This window comes from Lampris incognitus, chromosome 7 (assembly GCF_029633865.1).
Source record: "Lampris incognitus isolate fLamInc1 chromosome 7, fLamInc1.hap2, whole genome shotgun sequence".
NCBI lineage: Eukaryota > Metazoa > Chordata > Actinopteri > Lampriformes > Lampridae > Lampris > Lampris incognitus.
Genome location: NC_079217.1, coordinates 8,641,098 through 8,658,585, shown reverse-complemented (window position 1 = coordinate 8,658,585; position 17,488 = coordinate 8,641,098). Strand labels below are relative to the sequence as shown.

General features: G+C 45.1%; 1 protein-coding gene across 1 annotated transcript; it reads left to right on the top strand.

Annotated features, from left to right (window-relative positions):
* Positions 1 to 6,685: 6,685 nt before the first annotated feature.
* exosc5 (exosome component 5) lies at positions 6,686 to 14,636 on the top strand. The gene is made up of 6 exons (XM_056283860.1): positions 6,686 to 6,916; positions 11,518 to 11,631; positions 13,022 to 13,143; positions 13,654 to 13,794; positions 13,978 to 14,067; positions 14,428 to 14,636. Exons 1-6 carry the CDS (start codon positions 6,814 to 6,816, stop codon positions 14,521 to 14,523), a joined length of 666 nt encoding a protein of 221 aa, XP_056139835.1. The 5' UTR covers positions 6,686 to 6,813; the 3' UTR covers positions 14,524 to 14,636.
* Positions 14,637 to 17,488: the final 2,852 nt, after the last annotated feature.

The following is a 17,488-nucleotide window of genomic DNA, read 5'->3' as shown; positions in this document are numbered from 1 at the left end:
GGATCGCAAACCGACTTTAAAGGTGCATACCGCCACCTACCGTATCGGAGTATGTAGAGCACGATTATTATTGGTTTTTAGCGGCGGTTGGCGCCCGAAATGTTGCATTACCACCATCTACTGGATGTGCACTAGATCAGTGTTTCTCAACCCAGTCCTCAAGGACCCCCCCTATCCTGCAGATTTTCATTGTAACCCTGCATAGGTAGCCCCGCTTGTACTTACTCGACCAATCATCTCGCAGCACTTAATTATGCAAGGTGTGCAACATCTGACAAATGTCATTGCTGATTGGTTGAATAACTACAAACAGGCACCTATTCAGGGTTGCAAAGAAAATATGCAGGATAGGGGTTCCTTGAGGACTGGGTTGAGAAACACTGCACTAGATCAGTGGTTCTCAACCCAGTCCTCAAGGAACCCCTACCCTGCAGATTTTCATTGTAACCCTGCATAGGTAGCCCTGCTTGCACTTACTCGACTAATCATCTCGCAGCACTTAATTATGCAAGGTGTGCAACATCTGACAAAATTCATTGCTGATTGGTTGAATAACTACAAACAGGCACCTATTCAGGGTTGCAAAGAAATGCAGGATAGGGGGTCCTTGAGGACAGGTTTGAGAAACACTGCACTAGATTTTCCACTGATTAAATAAAATAACGATAGGTCCTTCCCACCCATTTCCCACTCTGCTATAACCGTCTCTATTTCCCACTGTGCTACAACCTTCTCCTTTTCTCAGGTCTCTGAGAGGAGCTAAAAGCCTCTCTCAGCAGCTGCTGCACGTCTTCTGCAGAAACTCTCACAACATCCAGAAATGTCCTTCTTGCGTCTGCAATTGCGTCAGTTCTCTCAGATTTTCTTTCTGCTCCAGCATAACTAACTGTACAACTACCAATGCCAGAAACTTCGTGCGATCCTTACAAAAGCAAAACTCAGCATGCTTCCTGGCTGACGTGTCCTCCTTAGCTTCTTGTCTCACATCATCTCGTTGTTTCTCTACATTCTTTGGGCAGCTTCAACATATGACAATCCGTCTTCTGCTTTCATCTCATTCACTTTCTCTTCCTTAATACTTCTTGGACACTGTGCTGACCCCGTATCATGATTTCCCTTGCAGTGCAGGCACTTTGCTTGCACTTTCTCGACTTTACAATCTTCCACGTTGCAGTTGTCCTTCCCACATCTACCACATCTTCTGACTCCATTACATACTGCTGCAACATGTCCATATTCTTGACAGCTAAAACATCTGAAAGGAGCTCTCACATATGGCCTCATCCTGTAACTCACATAATCAAGGTACGCTCTTTCTGGCAATTTCCCCTTCAAAGGTCAAACACACAGACTTACTGCCCTCATTCTCCCCTTCTCGGAATCTAGTCATTCTTCTTGCCTCTGACACACCCGCAACGATCCCGAAATGACTCAGCCTGTACTGACAGTGGCACGCCACTTATCACTCCCTTCTTGTTTGCTTTTAATCCGAGTGGGAAGCAAGTCACACACATACTTCCAAATGCCCGGATCTTAAGGGCTCTATCTGAGATGCAATCACTGATAATCCTCCCACTTCCCGTTATCCTGATCGACAGTACACCTCTAAGTTTTCCCCCTACAAACTTTCCTCATGTGGCTCCTTGAAACTCCCATCTTCTCTTGTCACGGCTATCATCCCAGCAGAGGAGATACGTCTCCTCTGCTCTCAATGACTGACTAGCATCGCTTGAGCAATTTGATTTATTCTTCTTCCTTTTCTTATGTTCAAACCCTGTCATGTCCTCGTTTTCACTTCCAATGTTGCTCTCCAACTCCGACGCCATGTCTCCTCTTTGTCAGTTTTCTTCCAGTGATATTTGCTTGCAGGGTTTGCGCTTTTGTAGATTTGACAAGACAACACGGAGAACCTACAAACTCAATTAACACCGATCACCCATCTTTGAGAGTCTGCGAAAGTGTGGGCCAGGGCACGCTAGGGTCTGCAGGGGAGGAGGGGATCCAGTGCGGTGTGCTACGCCCAGGCCTTCCCTCGGCTGTGTACCATTACTACCACCACATTGCTTTCTCCTCACACAGTGCACACTAAGGACTTAAAACTCCATTTAGGATAAAATCGGTTTTTCAAATTTATTTGGAGCATTGGGAAATGTGAAGGCCTATATATCCTCATAAGACGTGCACCTGAAACCTCTGAGCAATGAAAACCTCCCAACCCAAACACCTCATGGTTCTCAATCATGTCCTCGGGGACCCCCAGTGCTGTTGGTTTTCCATTCTGCAAGTTATGATGAATGATGATTTATGTTGAACATGTAAATAAGCAGGATATAACATACAGATGAGCCATTGCCATTCATCTGAAGTGATCAACAAATCCACACATCAAACTCAGCAAACAGATCTCCGTGGAGAACATGGTCGAATGTTGCCTCACATGTCAGCAGCAGAGGCAGATTCCAGCTGTGGCCCCACGTCATCCCTGGGACTGACCAGCCAGACCCTGGCAAAGGTTGCATGTGGGTTATGCTGGGCCGTTCATGGCAAAAATATTTTTCATTCTTATTGATGCACACTCAAAGTGGGTGGATGTATATATCCAGTACATTCAGCCACACCAGCCACCACAACTGAGTGCTTACGCATTAGTGTCAGTAACCATGGGTTACCAGAACTTTTCATTTCGGATAATGGCGCCCATGAGTGTGGAGTTTTGGAGTTTGAAACGGATGACCCGCTGTAACGGCAGCAGCTGAAAGTAGTAGTAGTAGGAGTACAAGGCAGAAGTATAATATGCAGTTATGTAGTAGTTAGTTGTCGTAGTAGAGAAAAATAACAAACATATAAAAGAAAAAAATAAATTATCAACAATAAGGCAGGGGACAATGAAAAAATTAAATACATCTGTTCAGGGCATGTTGTCAGATTCTCCGTGGATGTGTTTTGAACTTTTCACACAGATTCCAAGGAATATTTAAGTTCCGTCTTAAAATTGAACGATATGTGGTCTTTTAGTTGACCATTTGCATTTGCGAATGTAGAATCTACTATATAGAATAAAGATTTAACCAAAAAATAAAGTTTTTCTATTTCATTAAAACATAAAATATCTTCTTTGTCCAAATAAACTTTAGTACCACCTATTCTTTCACACTTTCCGGGTGCTCCAGCGTCCCCGCCACCCTGAGAGCAGGACAAGCGGTGTGGATGATGGATGGATGCTGATCAGATCCTCTTGATCCTTTTTTTTTTCTTTTTTTCTCCCACACCGGTTTTTTTTATTGAACATTGTTCATGTTCATGTACAGATTCTTGAAAAAAGTTCATCACAAAACAAACATGGCAAATATACATTCCATCCAAAAATACATAGATAGTATATCCAAAGTGCCAAAGGGAACAGTATGTAAACATTTCTATACAGTATATCAGGAAGTGCATAGAGGTTGAATGTCACATGACAAATATACGGTAATGTATTATGAAAATAAGGGTACAAACAATAATAAATTAAAGACATGACATACACTAATTGAAAACAATAAAACATAGTCCATCATGCAAGGGGGAATTAATAAGGATATCAGTCTCCTAATTCAGTGGGAAAATGTTTTAACACCTCATAAATCTTTAGACCAGTGTTTCTCAACCCAGTCCTCAAGGAACCCCTATCCTGCAGATTTTCATTGTAACCCTGCATAGGTAGCCCTGCTTGTACTTACTCGACCAATCATCTCGCAGCACTTACTTATGCAAGGTGTGCAACATCTGACAAAATCATTGCTGATTGGTTGAATAACTACAAACAGGCACCTATTCAGGGTTGCAAAGAAAATATGCAGGATAGGGGTTCCTTGAGGACTGGGTTGAGAAACACTGCACTAGAGCTTTTGTATCGGTCATTAGTTTTAAAGATTTCAAGTATAATCTAAATTCATTTGAAAAAACAACAAATTTGGGGGATGACTTAAAGTATCTATTTTTATGAATAAAGAATTTGGCTAAGCAGAGGATTACGTTACAACCGAGTTCATCGTCTTTGTTTTGCAAAATCATACCAAATGTTATATTGTCTCTAGAAATCGAAAGTGGAAAGGACAAAATCCTTTGCTTTATCCATTTGTGAATGTCAAGCCAGAACAAAAGTACCACACCACGTGAGAAAAACACATGGTCCGTAGTTCTATGTCATTTTCACAAAATGAACATAAATGTTAGATACATTGTCCTCAATTTAATAATTGAATTTTTATCAAATTTGTGTAAAATGTCATTTTTGTTTTGTCTTTCAGGGAATAAGTTTTCAGTGAGACAGTTTCTAATAAAATGATTATCACGTTTTGTCCAAGATTAAAAACCCTTGAATTGACAGTGGGGCCAATCGTGGCTGTATAGGTTGGTGAGTCATTATATTTGTTAGCATAGATACAAATTCTTTGGGGAGTGCTTTATGTAATTTAGTAAAGTCTGATTTGGAAGGCTTGAAAGTATGTTTAGTCTGGAATTGTTCATAATTTAATAAATTACCACTAGGATCCATTAGATCAACTATTGCCCATATAATTTCCTCATACCAATCCTTAAAGAATAAAGACTTGTTCCGATATAATATATATCTATTATTCCAAAGTACAGTGGTGTGGGGTGAAAAGTTACGTACATATAACATTCTCCAATACAACGGCATCTGTTTGTGGAACTCTGATAATGAAACAGGAAGTTTATCAATATTATAGTCAGTTCTGAGTAGAAATTTCAATCCTCCAATTTTATTGAATAAGTGATTTGGAATACAGTACCAGAAGGAGTTACTATGTTTGATCAAAGATTTTAGCCAATTTATTTTTAAAGTTCCATTAAGGCAATCAAAATCAATAACTTTTAGTCCTCCATCCTTTACTTCTTTAACCATATGGCTTTTCTTTATATAGTGTGGTCTGTTTCGCCAAATGAAATTTAAATTAATCTGATTGATTGATTTGATTAATTTTTTTTGGAATGGCGTGAGAATAGGCTGGGTAAATACACCTTGATAAGCATTCCATCTTAGTTAAATAAATTCTGCCAAGAACCGATAGGTGTCTTTGGAGCCAGATGTTTAGCTTTGATTTACATTCCTTTAACTTATTTTCTACATTCAAAGACTGACTTCGTTTTTGGTCTTTTGAGAGGAAAATTCCCAGCTATTTGATTTCTGATTTAATGGGAATATTACAGATTTCTTTTCGTGGGGTGTCATGCACAGCCAATAGTTCACAATTTTATTAAATTTAGTGTTAATCCTGAAGCTTTAGAGAATTTTTCAACTTTTTCAATAGTTGTTGGAATTTGGTGTCTATCTTTTAAGAAAATTGTCATCTGCTAGTTGGCTGACGATACTGTCTGTACCTAATACATTTAGTTGATTAATGTCATCACAATTTTTGAGGTGAATTGCTAACATTTCTGTAACTAGTATGAATAAATATGGAGAAACCGGACAACCCTGAGGAATCAGTGTTTCTCAACCCAGTCCTCAAGGAACCCCTATCCTGCATATTTTCTTTGCAACCCTGAATAGGTACCTGTTTGTAGTTATTCAACCAATCAGCAATGAATTTTGTCAGATGTTGCACACCTTGCATACATAAGTGCTGCGAGATGATTGGTCGAGTAAGTACAAGCAGGGCTACCTATGCAGGGTTACAATGAAAATCTGCAGGATAGGGGGTCCTTGAGGACTGGGTTGAGAAACACTGCTCTGTATTCTTGCCGGGCGGCGATATTATGAACCCTACATAGGCCTCGCCAAAATCCCGTTTCTGGCTTTGTCACGTGTGCGCCACCGTAGCAACGCGAAAATATGTTGTTATGGGGTTAGCGCTCATCAAGGAAACGCTGTACACCCACAATTTAACCTGTCTAAGTTATCCACAATCAACATTAATATAATACCAATAACGTATCCAAGGAGCAGAGGCAGACCTTGTAACCTAAAATTGTTAGGTTAGTCAACTTAAGGCTATTCTTTCCCTCACAATCATAATTTCAACCCCATGGTTCACTTTTTAGACGATTCATAAGTTATGTAACTTAATATTTTGATTATTTTTAATCAAAACCAAAAATAATCTAGACTTCCTGCTTAATTTCGTTTTCAGGGCAAACACTTAAATCATAAGACAAACATCCTAGTCATGTCTTTCACTTCATTTACCAGAAAGTTTACATTTTCTACTATTAGCCTAGGCCTATAGTGTATAGTGCACAGTGTTGTATAAAGAAGGCCTGCTGAAAAGCTATAGGCTACTTGGGTAAAAGTAATGAAGTATCAGACATCGAAACTACTCAAGTTTCAATGAGCAATGAGGATCATGAACAGAGGAGAGCACATAAGACTGCCATTTTAATTATTATTTTGCCACTAGGGGGAAAAATTTACTAACTTTGGCGACCAAAATTGAAGGTAGCTAACGTTAGCTTTGCTTCGCACCGAGTTGATAGTTGATTGTTTCCTTAGCAACGCAGCGGAAATCCGGCGTCCGTTCGCGAGATTTGGGACAGGGTACGGGATTTTGGCGAGGGCTATGTAGGGTTCATAATATCGCCGCCCGGACGCTACGCGGGGGGGGGGGGCATGGTAGAGGCATTTCGCGCATGCTCAGTTGACCGTTCTTTACTCCGTTTCCGTTCTCTGCATCGACGGGAGCTAGCCTCCGACCCATTAGGAGCCTCTTGAGCCTTGTCGGGCGCCGTACACAAAACGCTTCAAAGAGTCAAAACAAGTCACATCATCACTTCGCGTCCAGCCGCGTGCACAGGAGCGCAAGCACGATGGAGGTCCGCGCCGCCTCGAGTTCCGGCGCTACGTTAAGAAAGTTCTGCTGCGAACAGAGCATCCTCTCTAGACCCGACGGATCAGCGTCCTTCACCCAAGGTAATCAGACACGTTAGGACGATTCAGACCTCTCCGACACGAGGAGACGCTCTGTGCCGCACCAGATTCAGTAGCTCAAGTCAGCCAAACTCCATTTAACCCCGCAGGTCACATCTCGCAACGCAACGCGCCGTGTACTCTGGAAGTGGGACGGCAGACCGTCTGTAGTGTACAGGAATACCTTTTGAAGCGATCTGCGTGAGACGCGACGATTTTACCTTTAGTAGTTTTTCATAGATACAGGCCCGGCTCTAGACCTCAGGGGGCCCTAGGCAAGATTTTTCCTTGGGGGCCCTCCTTACTTTGCAGCCGAGAACGATGAAGTAAAACTATAAACTATATATAGTTCCGTTACACTGTGTATAACTGTATAAAACTGGATGAATGAATGAATAAAACTATTGTTTGTTTTATGAGGAGCCCTTCGCTGGCAGCCATTGCACCACCACCATGTGGCAAGAACATTCCTGCAGTTTATAAAGTGGCATAATGTTCATTACGAATTATGACCTCAGACCTTAAATCAGAGGTCTCGTCATCCTCAAGGCACAAAGTCTTGCTAATCTGTCAGCAAAAAAACGAGGGTGATACAACTCTTGATGACGGGCATATTGGCAGAAAAACAGTACAACCCAGCCAACACGAAGCGAATTCGGGGGGGGGGGCAGCCACAGCCGGGACGCGAACCGGGGCTCCCGCACCGCGGGCGACTACGTTAACCAGTCGACTAAAGGGTCCGACCCGTTTCTACTTATTCGTGTACATTACACTACCCCCCTCCTTCGGGAAGGGCGTCGCTGTGCTTCAGCATTTAGCTCCCTTACGCCTCTGGGCGCACGCGCTTCCGATGACCTCACGGCCTCACCATCCCACTTCTGACACCAATGTAGCGAATTCGAGGAGCAACCGCAGGAACCGCCGCAGCCGGGACGCGAACCCGTATCTCCCGCACCGCGGGCGTCATCGCTAACCGCTCGACTAAAGGGTCCGACCTGTTAGCCAAGGGCTAACGTGTCTACTTATCCGTGCACGTTACAACGGGCATATTGGCAGAAAAACAGTACAACCCAGGCAACACCCAACAGCAGTCATGCGATTCAAAATAATCTAAAATGACAGCAAAGCTCACTCAACGCATAGAAAACTGTTGATGTGAGTTGTGAATGAGTATATTCACCATTACCATGGAAGAAACTAACATTCTGTTATACACAGATGTTGTCTGTGATTCCTCTGAGATGGTGTACCAGTTGCCTTTAACGTTTTCCAGCGCATAGAAAAGAGGTTTCCAATGTGCTTTAAGTGGAACTGCCAGAATGACTTGAGGGATTTAATTATGCTTAATGGGTTCTCAAGTAAACCACGACAATATCCTGTAAATGCTCTTAATATACAATATATGAGAAACGGGTAACACTTTAGTATGGGGAACATAAAAACACTTAATTACCAGTGAATTAGTAATGATCAAGATGTCACTTTAGTATGGGGAGCATATTCTAAGTAACAAAAAACTTAATTTACAGTAATTTAACACTATGAACACTTGTAGTTTTGTGTTTTGTTATGTAGGAACAGACCATATTCATTAAGTGTTAGTAAGGGAGAATAACTTCTTGTGGTACTACCACCTCATAAAGTCCATACTAAGCAAAGCATATTGAGATGGTACTACTAATAAGCAATACTTCTGAGGTTATAGAGGGAAAACTCATAGTTAATGGCTTACTGGTTGTATAATAAGGCCATGCAGAATAAGGCATTAATGAGTACGTAATAATGACCAATTAAGAGCCAATATGTTGCTAATTTGCATGCTAATAAGCACCTAATTAATGGTGACTACGTTCCCCATACTAATGTGTTACCGAGAAACATGTGGCCGAATGTGACCCCCCCCCCAAAAAAAGCAGGTTCCAGTTTGATTTTAGATGAGCTGCAATGCTGTCGGCTCAGCAAGTGGCAGAACAGGAGCTACACAAAAACTTACATCACTGCGACTGTCTGAAAAACGTCAGATATCTATAGTGACGAAATTAAACCCCCAAAACACCATTTATAACGTCTACGGCCAAAAATAAAACTGGGCAAAAGATAAAATGAGTGAAATAAAATGTTTCCCAATGACACCCGAATCCCCACTTCTGCTCTCTGTCTTCGTGTTCTTCATTGTTCTTTTGGCATATTCGGGTTTTAGAGGGGGGGGGGGCTGCCAATTGTTCCAACAGCCCATTACTCCGAAACCCCAACAGTCTGAAAAATGTCCCATTGGACCGAAAACCTGGGCTAACAGTATCCTGAAAACAAAAGCCCGCCGCTTCGAAGGAAGCGCGTTCTCTCCGGAATGTTTAGCCCTTGAAGCCCTTGGTCCGCTTCCGGTGTGGGAAGATGGCGGCGCGAATTCGCGTTTGCGGCGGCCTCACCCAGTGCCGTCCGTGCAGTGTCTTTGTCCACGTCTGTGTCTTCAGTTTTGTCTTCGTTTGATGGCTGGGAGAGCTGGGCAGGCTAAGCTGACTGCTAGCCCATGCAAAAGGTGACGTGAAAATGCCACTATAAATAAATAAAATGTAAATATATGTATATTTATTTAAATATAAATCAAATCTTTAAAGACAAAACTAGTCGACATGCCCACAAACGACCAGCGGGGGGCTTCGCGGTGAGGGGGTACCATCTGCAGTGGAAAATGAACTCCCAAAAAGTAAAGCGAGTAGAGTCGAATAGAGTCAAGTCGAGTTGAGCCGGTACCATGCAGTGGGAAAGGGGCGTAAGTGGCCTGTTCAGTCTCAACCGACTGCAGGTATCCCCACCCTTATAAACAATACAGGGGCATGACGACCGAAAACAACGGTGTTTCATATGCAAATTGCTGCGAGCATTAACTAGAGTTACCATGGCCGTGTGTACTGGTCACAGGATCTGGGAATAGTTGTTTCCGGTCGTGATGCCACTGTGTTGTTTATAAGGGTGGGGATACCTGCAGTCAGTTGAGACTGAAGAGGTCACTTAGACGAGTGATGAATCGTTTCTCTCAGTAAACGCTGTGTCCAGATGAACTGATTCAACGTTCTGTGATTTCCTTACCTGGATTATTGAGCACGCATAAAGACATCCTCCCATTCTGTTCCTCAAAACAATGTTGTGTAGAGTAGAAGGGTAGTCCAACCTCGGGGTCGTCCTGGGTCTGTGTGGAGTTTGCATGTTGTCTGCGTGGGTTTCCTCCGGGTGCTCCGGTTTCCTCCCACAGTACAGAGACGCAGGTCAGGTGAATCGGCCAAACTAAAATTGTCCCTAGGTGTTTTGAGCGTCGCGCACTGTAGTCCGTCCATTCGTCAGTATGAACCGTTGTGTGTAACTCTCATGTTTTTTAAAATAATAGCGTAACCGGTTATTTTCTTGCCCGGTGCGGGATTCGATACGGGCTGTATTGCGCCACAAGGCGACGTCACTAACCGCTCGGCTAAAGGGTCAGACCCGTTAGCTAGGGGCTAACGTGTGTAACGGGGGCAGTCCTATGCTGTTCTGTGCTGGTCAGCCTGCTGCATGCCCGTCACTCTCATCAGTAGCTCTGCGTTGTGTTCTAGTTGTGTGGGGCCCCAGGTGTTGGGGGGGGCCCTCAGTCTCTCATCATCATCAAGGAAGGAGGGGGGACACACAGGACTCTATTTGGCCCACCTTGCCATTTATTTTGGTTTCAAACCCTTCGACAACCGTCCAGTCCTCCAGCGGGAGCGGTGTTTCTTACGGACGTGGGGGTCGAAGTTCAACCACTGCCCGGACTCCACTCGTGTGCGTTAGAAGGAGAAACCGTCCACGGGACTCCGATGTAAGAAAGGATAAACAAGTATTTTATCCCACAGCTTGCAGTATCTTCTTACAGGGATACTCAAGGTTACGTTCTCCTCAACCAGCAAAACTGTGCTACGGTAAGAAACACGTGTGGCTCGGCTCGATTGCTGCTTGAGACTCCTCCCACAAAACAAAAATGGCCTCTCCCGCGTTCCCTCTTCCGTGTACCCACAAGACCTCTCTCTTAAAGCGACAGTACACGTATATGACGGTCGTTGGAAAACATACATAAAAGTAAATAATGACATAAAATAAAATGTAGTAAACACAAATAACAGCACACAGACAGGATTTGGTGATATTTCATACTCAAACAAAATAAAATAAAAACATTAATTTTAACCTGGTTACACGTGTCTTATTAGTAGTTAACACTATCTTAGATTGATATTCGTTAATGTTACCTGGTTATTGTTGTGTCCAGCAAAACTCGGACCGCGACTTTGAATCAAACTGTGTTTATTGCTGCCACGGTAAACGTCACATACGCGTACAGCATAGCATCAACCGCGTCCCGTGTTACTGCCGTAAACCGACTGCCGTAAACCGGCTGTAGTAAAAACTTAAAACTGCAGCGTCCTAGACTACAGTCACGCTGTTGTGACTTATACACAACTGTTATACGCATAATTTAACGAGTCTATTACGATATTAAACCGCGCTTATCCCGTTTGATTCTGTCCGTAATCTACCTGAGAAGAACGAACTGTGCATCCCGTTCAGTGATGCGTCCCTTTTTGCTCCCTCTGAAGGAGACACGAGCGTGATGGCCGGAGTGTACGGGCCTGTGGAAGTCAAAGTCAGCAAGGAGATATACGACCGGGCGACCTTGGAGGTGGTGGTACACTGCAAAGTGGGACTGTCAAGTGAGTGATGCATTGTTTTCCATTACGCTGTTATGTTTAATTTGTTTGCTGTCCGCGCCGTGTGTATGAATTATTCACAGCTGACTTGAAGAAGGGAGGGTCACACAGCCCAAACCTTTCAATGCGGGGCGGTTTGTTCATGTGTTGTTGTTTTTTTTTTTAATTGTATCTTTTATTTTTATAATCTGTGGTTTTGCATGCTCAATACAGGAAGTCCCCGGGTTACGAATGCCCCTACTTACAAACCGACCCCCGTAAAGCCTATTGTAAACTACTAATAAGACACGTTAGCCCCTAGCTAGCGGGTCTGACCCTTTAGCCGAGCGGTTAGTGACGTCGCCTTGCGGTGCGGTACTCCCTGTATCGAATCCCGCACCGGGCGAGAAAATAACCGGTTACATTGTTATTTTAAAAAAACATGAGAGTTACACACAACGGTTCATACCGACGAATGGACGGACTACTTTGCGCGACGCTCAAAACACTGCGCGCTTCAGGCGGTTCGTTGGCCCGGGGGAGAACAGCGCCACGCCGTGGCCACCATTTTAAGTCGGATCGCGTAGTCGCTGTTGTGTGCGTTGTGTTTTGACTCGTGTTTACCGGTGATGCGTCGAAGAAAAGGAAAACGATCACGACTGAAACGACAGCGGAAATAATGAAGCGTTCAGAGAGAGGTGAAACGCTCTTATCGTTGCCCCCCCCCCCCCCGCACTTACCCGGCGAGGCGGGGAGGTGGTGAACCCCCAAGCGGGCTCTCGCTTCTGGCGCCAAACGGCCGGCCTCCGCCGGTCGCGACCCGCTCCCGGGGCAGTGGCAGGTGGGGAGTTTGTTGAAATGTAAGAAATGTTCTTTATACTTGGACACACATTCTCTCTCATATAAATACTGTACTGTAGTTAGATTTATTATTATTACGGCATTATTATATTTAGGATGTTTTAGGTAAAATATATACTAAGACAAACATTGGACTAATTGACGCTAGACGTGAACTGTACGTAACGGTTCCGACTTGCATACAAATTCGACTCAAAACGGAACCCGTTCGTAACCCGGGGACTTCCTGTAATCCAGGTGAGAAAATCACAGAAAGTGGAATTAGTTGCGTCCAGATGAACTGATTCAACTCTCTGTGAATCTGTGGCTTTGTGAATAAATTTCTATAACTGTTGTTATTTGCGGTTATTTGTTGTTTCTCCACAAAATCGCGAACGGCAAGAGAAACGTTAACGGGTGTCAGAATGGCTGTCAAGAATTATAGGCTCCTCGCCACACCGGGTAGGATGTGAACGCTGCAGTACCGGTACCTACCACGTGGAGGCACCGTTCAGCCATGTCTGGCGAGCGTGAACCAATCTCCCCTTTTCTCCTTTTGTGCTTTTGTTTGTAGGCGTGAGAGAGCGAGCACAGGAGCAGTGTGTGAGGGAGACGTGTGAGGCGTCTCTGCTGTCGTCACTCCACCCGCGCTCCTCTTTCTCCGTGTTTCTTCAGGTGTTGCACGACGCCGGCTCAGTATCCTTGTTGGGAATTAGGTGTCCTCATGGTGTGAAACCAGGGGCGGATCTACAGGGTGGCAACAGGGGTGGCAGCTGCCACCTCTGGGACACAGTCTTGCCACCCCTGTTGCCACCCCGTTTATAAAAATCAGATAATATGTTTTTAAAAGTATATTTTATGTACATGCATGGTGAAGGTCAATGAGACCCGCACCAAACTCATCTCAAACAGAAGTCGCCGATTTAGAATCGCCCCTCCCCCCTCACAGGCGCGGATCTACGGGGTGGCAAGGGGGTGGCAGCTGCCACCTCTGGGACACAGTGTTGCCACCCCTTTGCCACCCCAGGAAAAAATCTCTAGATCCACTACCGTGTGAAACCATGTCGATTCTGTCGCCGGGCGGTGCAGGGGGGGGGAGGCCTTCCCCCCGTGTGCTATGAAGTTCACGTTTGACACGGACGTGTTCACTAGAGTCCTGACGGCGTTCGCTTGTCGAGCGTACCTCCTTAACCCCGCCCGGCCCAGCTCTCGTCTTGCCTCTTGAACGCCGCCTGCATGGCTCTTATGGATGCGGGGCTGCCTATGAGCTTTCTGTTCTGTGGCGTGACCTGCGCCATCGACAAAGAAGGTCAAATCATCACGGACCCCACAACAGCGCAGGAGAAGGTGAAGCCAAGGGCGCTGTGCCGACTTGCGTTTTCAACCACGGCCTTTTTTGTCGATGAAATCCCACAGATGGTTTCAGCAGTTTCTCACTGTGCTGTGTAAACGCTAAACATGGTCACTGTTAACGTAAATATGTGTCTCTCTCTCCCCCCCTCCCCCTCCCCCTCCCCCCGGCCTGCTCAGCAAAGTCGAGCTTTGATGACCTTTGCTATTGACAGTGTGAAGCGCAGGGTGATGATGTCATCAACCAAAGGATCGTTTTCAGTTCATGAGGTCAGTGGGGTGGAACGGGGAAATGGCTCATTTCAGGGTGACATTGTGAAACAACGGCCGGTGGTTACTCCTAAAGCAGACCGTCGATTCTGGTTTTTTTTTTTTTTTAGGTGTTGGTTTACTATAACCAAAAAGTGTGACCCTTTTCATTTCCGGTTAGAAATGTAAAAGGCAAGGAATTAGACATACTCCTGATTCCTTTCTGGTAAAATAAAACAGAGACTCGGTTTGTTTGATTTTCGACGCCCTGTTTTCTTGTGCCCTGCCGTGTCGGTGGTCTAAACCGGCTCTAACGAAACGGGATGTTTTCAGTTCACTCGTTCCTCGTGTCCCTGAATGTGTCCTTTTGTGTTGCCACAGTACCATCAGTGCATCGCAGTAAGCCAGAAGGCGTCGGAGAAGATCTTCAACTTCTACAGAGATTCTGTCAGGCGACGGTATTCCAAAACCCTCTGAACACCGTCGCTCTCGTCTTTTCTTTTTTCTTTTTTGGTGTGATACCATTTTTAGCACCCATTTCTGGTCTGAAGTCCGGCTGTAGAGGATCTGTTCTGCAGCAGTGTGTGTGTGTGTGTGTGTGTGTGTGTGTGTGTGTGTGTGTGTGTTAGGGGGTGCTGTAAACCGTTTGGAGCGTAAAGAATGACAAGGTTATATGGGTATGATGCCTTCATTAACAATTACATTATCCAAAGCAGATTCACAGTAGCATGTAGGGTTCAAGATGGTTAAAAGTACATTCAGTCACACACGGGCAAAACTGGGACCAGAAAGGATGAATGTCAAACCAAGTGCATTTATTTTGCATTCATCGATATTGTTTTTTTGTTTTTTGTATTTACTTATGATTTAGTACAAGGAGGTGAGATGTGAACGGGGACAAGAAAAGTACTGTATATTTATATATGTATCGTATACTAACACAGCTCATTTACCATGACCTTTGTCTGTCAAGACTCGGAGTCACCGGACACACATTTATTACGCTTTGTGCCGAAATGCATCCATCCATGTATATCTGTGAATCAGTTTCTCCAGAAAACAAAGTTCCTGTCACGAAAGTGCCGCCGTTAAAGACTCTTTGACCAATCCGGCCGACGTGAGATGCTTCCTAACGGACTCATAACCCACTGTGGCGCCTCAGCTGTGGCAACAAAAGGGCACCACCATTGAATACAATGCCCAGTGAAGAAAGGGTTGGTTTTTTTTGGGGGGGGGGCAGTTGTCTGAGCTGCACAGGGGTATTTGTGGTCTTAACTTGGTGCACATGATGGTAGATGACGCCATTTTCACGCTGAGATATACACACACACACACACATGGGCTGTCAAATGCTCACATTGGTTCCTGTAGTCACGACCATAAATCAGTTCAGTCTTGATACAACACTGGTCCTCCGGCACACACAACATATCTGATTCGAATGAGAAATGAATAACAGGTGATCCCAGTCTGGATTCTATAAAACTATATATATCTAAATAGAAAACATCAATAAAATTTACCTTAAAGTCTTTGAATTGTTTGTTTGTTTGTTTTTTTGTCATGGGGACTTCCCTTAATCAACATTTTGTCGTATATGGCACAGTAACCTCAAACCAATATGGCTTAGAGGTTTTTGTCATCAAAGCTTATTCTCGCAACCATTCAAGACCAAGAAGGGCGGAAGCTGAAGTGGAAGCGTGGACTGGGCTTCGACGTGGCAAAGTGCAAACTTCCACCATGCAGGATTCTGCTGTGGCTGAAATGAAAACTTAACTGGAGTCATGCACTAGGATGGATGGATGGCCGCTGGATGTCTCTCCAGTAGGGTCCCCCGGTGGACATCAAGTCTTGTCTTTGCAGAATTTAGCAAGAAAAGGCTATTGGAACAGAGTGACGGTTTTTTTTGTTGTTTTTGGTGCACGGTGACACATTTGGGTGCAGCGCCTCAGCCGTGATGTTGCTGACTTGGTATTGAAAGCAGTGTCTCTTGCACTTCAGTCATCTAAGTGGCAACACATTGCAGTGGGAAATAGAAGGTCTATATTTGGAGAGCGTGGAATAACGTCCTGGTTGCCTCATAACAGAATGACTCATACCAGGATCCCTAGAGTTCTTCCATGTATAGAAAAAAAAACTGCATCTGTCAATTTCCTCTTGCTATCATATATAGAAACTTCTTTTAAATACCCAGAGCTGTGGCTTTGCTCCTCTCCACTTTATATTTCTCTTTAAAACTCTCACACACATTTTTTTGTGGGGGGGGGGCGGCTCCCCTTTTTTCTCTCCAGTTGCCAATTACACCTCTTCCGAGGCATCCCGGTCGCTGCTCCACCCGCTCTGCCGATCCGGGGGGGGGAGGGAGAGGGGGCTGCAGACTACCACATGCCTCCTCCGATACATGTGGAGTCGCCAGCCGCTTCTTTTCACCTGACAGGGAGGAGTTTCACCAGGGGGACGCGGCGCGTGGGCGGATCACGCTACCCCCTCCCCCCCCCCCCCCGAACAGGCGCCCCGACCGGCCAGAGGAGGCGCTAGTGCAGCGACCAGCACACATACCCACATCCGGTTTCCCCACCCGTAGGGACGCCCAGCCAAGCCGGAGGTAACGCGAGGATTCGAACCGCTCATCTCCGTCCGGACGCCCTGGACGTGTGTTTTAAAAGACGTATCACTTTGGCACGTATGTTAACATAAACACAGTTGTGTGCGATTACGGAAACCCAACCGAATCACTCCGGTCTGCGGGACGGCGCCTCGCGGTTCTGGGAGTCTCGGACGAGGAGCTCGGGGGTCGTCTTCGGGTTGCCTCTTTCCTACGCGAGCTTTTACCGGAAGCCCCCGCGGGGACCTTCACGTGAACCCCCCCCCGCGGTCACCAAGCCGTGTCGTCATGTGACGGGACAACTTCCGGTCATGCGCACAACTTCATGCCTCGTCTCATTTTTCGTCGCTAATATCTACAATGTTGCGACGGTGTTTTTTTGTTCTTTTTCATACAGAAGTAAACGCGAGGAGTTTTATGTCAACATGGGGGGGGAAAGGGGGGGAGGGTGTGACGTTTCAACACAAAATGAAATTACAGCTGATAATGTAAAACCTGGGCTGACAACATAAACACACTTTTACGGACTGCGTTTCATAAGCGTTGAATGACAACCTTACAGAAAGTCTTATTATGATCATTATAATACTTTTCGAAACGGTTGAATGCGGACGGATGATTCCCCCTCCCCCCCCCCCCCACACACACACACACACGTGTAACGATAATCCTCCGAGCAATCCCTCCTCATCCTTGAATGACGTCCGAATCCAGTCTGACGTGATTATTAGCAGAACGTCGCTCCTCGCGTGTGATTGGACGGTTCGGCCCAAGCGCCGCCATCTTGCGGTCTGTGTGTTTGGGTGTCTATCCGCGTGGGGTCAAAGGGCAAAGTTT

Bases quoted from the DNA above. Each gene is read 5' to 3' on its own strand.
- exosc5 (XM_056283860.1), top strand. From the start codon at position 6,814: ATGGAGGTCCGCGCCGCCTCGAGTTCCGGCGCTACGTTAAGAAAGTTC. The intron at 6,917-11,517 runs GTAATCAGACAC...CTCCCTCTGAAG, and splicing joins ATCAGCGTCCTTCACCCAAG to GAGACACGAGCGTGATGGCC. The intron at 11,632-13,021 runs GTGAGTGATGCA...TTTTGTTTGTAG, and splicing joins CTGCAAAGTGGGACTGTCAA to GCGTGAGAGAGCGAGCACAG.